Source organism: Juglans regia, chromosome 15, assembly GCF_001411555.2.
Source record: "Juglans regia cultivar Chandler chromosome 15, Walnut 2.0, whole genome shotgun sequence".
NCBI lineage: Eukaryota > Viridiplantae > Streptophyta > Magnoliopsida > Fagales > Juglandaceae > Juglans > Juglans regia.
The window spans coordinates 15,604,919-15,613,497 of record NC_049915.1 but is presented as its reverse complement, the minus strand read 5'-3'; the positions used below and the strand labels follow the sequence as shown (position 1 = coordinate 15,613,497).

At 29.2% G+C, this 8,579-nt stretch overlaps 1 protein-coding gene across 1 annotated transcript; it reads left to right on the top strand.

The window, feature by feature from the left end:
* The first annotated feature begins 2,539 nt into the window (after window positions 1-2,539).
* Window positions 2,540-5,110, top strand: LOC109018982 (loganic acid O-methyltransferase-like). The gene is made up of 3 exons (XM_019001185.2): window positions 2,540-2,659; window positions 2,919-3,578; window positions 4,790-5,110. Exons 1-3 carry the CDS (start codon window positions 2,588-2,590, stop codon window positions 5,108-5,110), a joined length of 1,053 nt encoding a protein of 350 aa, XP_018856730.1. The 5' UTR covers window positions 2,540-2,587.
* The last annotated feature ends 3,469 nt before the right edge of the window (window positions 5,111-8,579 follow it).

Genomic DNA, 8,579 nt, shown 5'->3' with positions numbered 1-8,579 from the left:
CTATTAGTATATTTTTTTCTAATACCATATTAGAGTCTATTACTATACTAATACTATATATTATATAATAATACATTAGTAATTTAATACTAGACTATTAGTATATTTTTTTCTAATACCATATTAGAGTCTATTACTATACTAATACTATATATTATATAATAATACATTAATACTATAGTATTAGTAATTTAGTACTAGACTATTAGTATTAGTAATTTAGTACTAGACTCTAATACCATATTAGAGTCTATTACTATACTAATACTATATATTATATAATAATACATTAATACTATAGACTTATAGTGATTAGTTATTATCAATCATGATCAATATAAGTTATAAGTTATAACTTATAACTATATAATAGATTAATAGTATTAGTAATTTAGTACTAGACTATTAGTATATTTTTTTCGAATACCATATTAGAGTCTATTACTATACTAATAGTATATATTATATAATAATACATTAATACTATAAACTTATAGTGATTAGTTATTATCAATCATGATCAATATAAGTTATAACTTATAACTATATAATAGATTAATAGTATTAGTATTGGACTATTAGTAATATAGTATAGGCTATAGCTATATGTTAGTAATATACTAATATTAGTTATAGTGATTTAGTATAAGTTATAACTATATTACTATAACTATAAGTCTATAAGTCTATAACTATTAACTATTGTCTTAGACTCTTACTCTATGTTAGACTATTACTAATTTACTAATATACTATTAGTATATATTTTTATTAATACCATATTAGACTTTAGAGTCTAGAAGTAGACTCTAGACTATTAATATAATACTTGTATTAGTATAAATATTAATAATTTAGTATTACTATAAAATTATAAATATTACTATTAGTATAAACTTATAAATGTGTATTAGTTAATAATTACTTAATGATGAATTAGTGATAGGATTAGGTTAATTAGTCAAATGAAAATTATATACTTAATATATATAAATTATTAAATTATATATATATATTTAATTCGGTCCGGTCCGGTCCGGTCCGGTCCGAAAACCAGCCGGACCGTGGACCGGACCGAATTAATTCGGTCCTCTTATTTTTGGACCGGACCGGACCGGAACAACTCTCGGTCCGGTCCGGTCCGGACCGAATTGGCCGGTCCGGTCGGTTTTCCCGGTCCGGACCGCCCGATTATCACCCCTAATTCAGATTTCCATCAATCTTGAATATTCAACTGATCAAAAACAAATAATTCAGAGAAAATGGCAGCTAAAAGCTGAAACTTAAACATTGGAGTGTACGTAAATCAATACAATATGGAAAATGCTACATGTCCCGCTGGGGGCTCCCGCTGGGGCGTGTAGCATTTTTTTATATATTTTTTTAAAATTTATTTTTATACAGATATTTTTAATAATTTTAAATATTTTAAAAAATAAAATAAAAATTATAATATTATTTAAAATATTTTCTTAATTACGAAGTAGAATAAAAATTAATATTTAATAATTTGTATTTTACTTTCTGATTAAGAAAATGTTTTTTTTTTACTTTCTGATTAAGGAAGTGTTTTTTAATGATTTGTTTTTTACTTTCTGATTAAGGAAGTGTTTTTTACTGATTTGTTTTTTTACTTTCTGATTAAGGAAGTGTTTTTTAATGATTTTTTTTTTACTTTCTGATTAAAGAAGTATTTTTTAATGATATTTTAAATTTATTTTATTTTTTAAAAATATTTATAAGTGTAAAAAAAAATCTATATAAAAAATAAATTTAAAAATTACACATAAAAAAGTACATGTTAAGCTCAACGGGGGCTGTAATATGACTATTTTAAATATTTTTAAAAAAAAAAATCATAATATTATTAAAAAATATTTTCTTAATCATTTTTTTATAATTTTTTATTTTACTTCATAATTAAGAAAATATTTTTTAATATATATTTTTTACTGTTGGATTAAAAAAATATTTTCTTAGTAATATTTTTATTTTATTTTATTTTTTTAAAATATTTTAAAATATTAAAAAATTTATATAAAAATTATTTAAATAAAATATATATTAAATAATACTACAGCCCCAGCTGTAGCACTACCCATACAATATCCAATTGTGACAAGACATAGACGCAGAGAAAAAGTCAACGTACGTTTCCATCGGCAGCTAGCCGGTCTGCAATTATTCTGATAATATATATATATATATATATATATATATATATATATCAAAAAAATCTACATAACATCTTACTATTTATACAACTTTTATATACTATATTTTTTAAAATTTTTATTATTTTTTTCTTTTATCAAATATTTAATATATAAATCATGAATAAAAAAATTGAATTACTTTAAAAAAAATTCAAAAAAAATTTTAAAAAAATTATTAAAAATTTTTAAAAAATTATTAAAAAATTTTAAAATTTAAAAAAAATATGATATATAGAGGATGATAGATTGTGTAGTATTCCTCTCTATATATATATGTATATAGACACACATATACATACACACATAAAGAGAGTGATCGAGGAACTAATTCACGAACTCTCGTGCAAACAATATCATAGAGAGAGAGAGAGATGCAGGAAGAATCATATGTTATGACCGGTGGCGATGGACGATACAGCTACGCCAAAAATTCCAATCCGCAGGTACTTTTGGGAAATAGTACTTTCTTACTGTGGTTTTTTATTTGATCAATCTCTGTCTTAGGTATGCATAGAAAAAGAAGAAAATAGCAGTCAAAATTTGAAAGAAGTTTTAATTTCTAAAGAATAAAAGCAATAGATCAAGACATATACTCGTTAAGATTTAGAATAAATAATAAAATCTTTATATTTTCTTCTGTTTAAATTTTTAGAATAATAGGTGATTTCACAATATTCATCTAACTTTTAATCTTCCATTCAGAGAGTGGGAGCTGATCATGCCAAAACCCTGATAATCGAAGCAATTACTGAAAATCTCGACATTGATGAAAATGTCTCGTGTCCAAATTCAAACATATTTGGGATTGCCGATTTAGGCTGTTCTGTCGGCGCTAACACATACGTTTCCATGAAAAACATCATAGAAGCTGTGGTACAAAAATACAAAAGCAAAGGTCGTAACCTCCCAGAATTTCAAGTGTTCTTCAACGATCATGTTTCCAATGATTTCAACACTCTCTTTGCAAATCTTCCAGCCGACAGGCAATACTTTGGGGCGGGAGTTCCAGGATCTTTCTACCATAGATTATTTCCAAAGGCATCTCTGAAGTTTGTATACTCTGCATATGCACTTCATTGGCTTTCTAGTGTACCACCGGAGGTTGGGGACTTGGATTCAGCTTCATGTAATAAGGGAAGATTATATTATCGAAATGCAACGAAGGAAGTTGGTCAGGCTTATTCTGCACAATTTGAGAAAGACATGGAATCCTTTTTAAGTGCTCGAGCAGACGAGCTTGCTCCCGGAGGATTAATGGCAATCTTAATGTCCGGACGTAAGGACGAGACTCTTCCAATACAATCCTCACTTGGCCCGCAATACCAGCCCATTGAATCATCTCTTCTGGATTTCGTTAACGAGGTATATACCTTAGAGCAGCTACATCTTAATTTAGTGTTTTTTGCAATTAGTGTTTTTTGTAGAAATTATAAATTTACTCAGGCATTCAATTCTACATGTAATTTGCTACTGATCTGTTGCTATTGAGCCGATTTGTCAATATAATATACAACCACTTGTTTTGAAATAAGAAAAACTTTAGATATAAATGGATTACACAAAAATAAACCTGACTACAAAGTGAAGTGGATTGACGTAGTACATCAGATTGTAAAGATATTTTTATCGTAAAATAGATCTAACAGATCACATGAAATCATTTCATTTTGTAGATTTATTTTTATGTAATCCCTTTGAAACTAATTATAGCAATGAAAATAAGTTGATTTATGCTAGTAATTGGTGTGTGATGCTTCCACGAAAGTGGTGTGTTGAGTGTGTTAATAATTTGACTTGCAAATAGATTTTTTTTTTTTTTTTTCAATCTATATGTAATCATTTCTTAGTACTTTTTCTCCTACATCCATCAGACCACATGTGATCAAATTATAATTTGAATGTTAAATCTTAAATTTGGTTCCTCTAAATTTCTTGACCAAACTAAGTTTAAGAGATAATAGATACATAAAATAGATCCCATAAAATTTATAGAGCATTTAGTTATCGTTTGAATAGTGAGTTGTGATGAGATGAGTTGAGATGAAAGTTAAAAATCGAAGGTTGAATAAAATATTGTTAGAATATTATTTTTTAATATATATTATTATATTTGATTTGAGATTTGAAATGTTGTTTAATTGTTTAGTATATTTTATGTGAGAATTTGAAAAAGTTCATTTAATGATGAGATTGGATGAGATGAAACATTTTCACTATTTTGTGTTGCATGAGTAATTCACTCGGATAAAAAATGATATGGAATTCATTGCATATAATATCTGTCTCTATGCCAAACTCTAGAGACCTATCTCTATCAGTTAGTCTCATGGTAGACTAGTATTATAAGGAGTTAGAGATCAAAATAAATACGAACGATGTACGTAGAATTCCATGCGACCATTTCTGATCGGCACAATTTTTTACCTACTGGGTTACATTTCAATTAATCGAACTTGGATTGAGTGACGTGATTTCATAAATTAGGAGAGTCAATAGAATTCTTGGTCCAATAATTAAAATCATATATATAATATATAATTAAAAGAGCTGCATGGTTTGATCTTAATTTGCAGGGAATAATAAGCAAAGATAAAATGGATTCCTTCAACTTGCCAATCTACGGGCCAACAGCGGAGGAGATAAAGGCTATAGTAGTAAAAAATGGGCATTTTGACATTGTGAGATTGATTACTCTAACCAGTAACTCAAGCCTTATGCTTACCGTAGAGGAGTGTAGAGCTGGGTTGGATGGCCTTTTCAGCAAGCATTTCGGAAGCGAAAACATGGATCAACTTTTCGATCGATTTTCGAAGAAAGTTGCTGAGATGGCCCCTCTCAGTGATGATGATTTGATTAGATTTGGTTTGAACATCATTCTCAAGCGTAAGCCTTGATCGATTGTGATGATCAACATATATGATCTCGAAAATGAAAACGTCAGTTATTTAGTTTTGTTTATTTTATTTTTATATATGTTGTTTTGTCCAACTGTGATTTTTATGTAATAATCGTGGCTGTTGTCGAATATCAGTTGGTTAAAGTGTTTTATTCTATTATTAAACCGGTATGTATAACACATTATCAATATCACTTAAATGGTAAGATTTGATTTATAAAAATTAAATTTTAAAATACATTTTTTTAAATCAAATTATATCGTGTAAGTACTTTATAACTAGACGTGTACATTATCTACACAGGCTTAAAATATAATTTTTCCATTTAAATTTGCGGCAATGAATAAGGTTTTCCTTCTTTTAAAAAATGAAATTATGTGTAGCAAAGAAAGACCTTCTTAATGTTTTATTTTCTTCTTAATAAGGTTTTTTTATCGGGTCAGAATAGCTAGCCAATATATAAGATTTACTGACTTTTATCAAATTATTATATATTATACTCTTATCTTACTCTAATTATTCTATATGTTACGCAATGATATAGCATTATCATTAGCTTTTAAATTTGTCATTTTAAAAACAAGAGCCATAGCTAATTCACTACAAGAGACTCTGTTTTTTTAGACAAAAAATTTTGTCTTAAAAAATCCCACATTTTGTCCCTAATTGTTTTTGGAGATGAAAAATTTTCATCTCTATTTTGTCTCAAAAAGTCTATCTCAAAAGGTTTTTGGAGACGAAAATTGAATTTCGTCTCAAAAAATGATTTTTAGGGATGAAATTAGGCGGAACTAGTCGAACCTATCAGAATGGGTAATTTTTTTAAGACAAAATATTTTCATCTCAAAAATCGGTTCGAATGTAAAAAATATTCACTCGAACAAATGACCATATTTCATTTTGTTCGAAAGGATGGAGTGTTCGAACGAGTTTTATGCGTTCGAACCAATAAATTTACCAAATGACTTGCGTTCGAACATAAATTATGTTCGTTCGAACCGACTGTTTATTTTTTAAATTTGTTCCGTTCGAATGGGATTTTGGAAATTAATGTTGTTCGAACAAAAATTTTATTATTCGAACAGATGTACTGACTGTATTTCATGGTAGTCACTTGAATGGTCGAATGGATTTAATAAAGGTAATTGACGTTTAATAAAGGTAATTGACATTTGAACAGTATCAATCATACAATACAAAATTTAATTAAAAACAGAATACTAATATTACAGAAATTGTAATTCAAATATCACATTTGTTCAAATGTTTTGGAACATTATAATAGAAACACAAGTAAAGAAAAAATAAATTTTAAGATTGTGGTGGTAGCATGGAGTTTTGGAACATAATTGATTGACTGCAACTGTTCAAGCATTGCTTTTTGTACCTCCGTCCCTAGTCTCCTCTGCATGTTTTCTTCTAATCTCGCCTCAAGATCCGCTACTTGATCTAATCGGATTAGTAACTCTTTTTCCTTAGACGTCAATCGTTTTATCTCAATTGTTGCTTCCTCAAATTCCTTAGTCTTGTCGTTAATCGATCCAGCTCGAGAAGAGGATGATGATGTTGATAATGGCTTCACGCAACATCCTAAGCCCCTCAAATATCCAGAACATGATCTGAGAACTAGAGAAAAGATATGAGTATCATTGACAGATGATGCATCAGATAGATCCGCAACAGTTTTCTTAAGAGAGATCATCTTGTCCTACAAAAATAAAAACATTAAAGTTAGTATAAGTAACAAAAATATCATTAGACAATGGAATTAAAGAAATTTAAACTTACATAATTTGCCTCTACTTCGGGACTAGTCCAAACACCATCATAATTTTTATGTATTTTAGCATACAATTGGGTCAGATCATAGACAGCAGGACTTTCTTCTTTCTGCAAAAAGAAAATCTATATTAGAATAACTTACCATTTTGTTAGACAAATGATGAAAAGATCGAGAACCCGCATGATAGTGTATCGTTAATTTTGATCAATTTGCTTTGTTGATAGTACTCTGTTGCTAAAAAAATTATTATGTCTATATGTTTAATACATCTATCATATACTATTAAAAAAAGATAGCAGCGAAATTACCTAGCAGAATCTTTAAACATATCACAAACCTTCTCTCATTCGTTTGGTGTCATTGCTTGGAATGGATTTTGGCGCACTTCTGTTGTAGTACTGAACTTTTTATAGTGTGTATGACATTGACCTTTGTACCTCTGAAATGCATTCGACATCAGTTCCTTAACCGTTAATCGATCCCCTCTTCAGCCAAAATTAAGTTCAAACCCGTCCTTTCAAAAATTATAAACAATCAGTATAAATACAAAGTAACATTAAATTAACATGTTATATATTTAGTTGCTTGGAATGTAGGTTATTACCGAACAACGATTTTTTTATGTTGTCTTTCACATGTTGCTGAACTTTAGACCAGGAGGATGTAGCAATCGGTGCATGCGTGCGAGAAAGCAAACCAATATAAGAAGCAAGCCACGCTGCCGAATCTCCGGAGCCACCGGTGTGATCATTAGGAATATTAACTTTAATTTTACCTATTTTCCTTACTTTCACTATACAGACATCCCTCATAGTGCCTCGACCTCGACGCTGGCTTAGAACAACTATATATACAATAATTAAAGCATATATTTAAATTAAATTATTTTCATTTTATAGATATATATATTACTTAAAATGTGGTATTTAATTTGATATATTATATATTGTTCTAGGTCTGGTGATGTTGGCCCACTATTAATGGCATGTGAACCACATGGGGAGTTGGTAATGGATGAAGATGACACACGTGTTGCTTTGCATTTGGCAGGCATATCTGTTTGAAATTGTAATAAATTATATGTCAAGCAAACGTTACGGATATTTATAAGAATGATACTTACAAAAATATCTGTTTGAAATTTATTCACTATCGATTTTGCTGGACCAATCGTCCTCATCCTCACTAGATACTTCAGTTGATTCATTTTCTTCTAACATTTCACCCTCAATTACTTCAAGTTGAACATCTTCTCTACGCAATGAAACCTTGTCATATTGGCTTAGATCAACAAATAGATTGATGCCTGATTCGTTTTCTTGATATGCTTCTTCATTTGCTGGACTATCATCTTCTTCATGTGGTTCGTCTACCTCTGGAATGTAATCATATACATTTCTTGGTGCAAACTTCTCCACTACCCGCCATGGGTTTCCATACTCCGGATCATCTAAATAAAAAACTTGATTCGCTAGGCAAGCTAGAACGAAAGGAACATCCTCATACCATGTGCGAGATGTATTGACACTCACAAAATATTTATCGTTACGCACTCCCAACCTAGAATTTGAGACATCCCACCAATTACGCTTAAACAACCAGACCATATATCCCCTACGTATTTTAATGTTATGATATATTCCACAATTCCGTATAAGTCAATGTTATCATCCCATGGCTTCC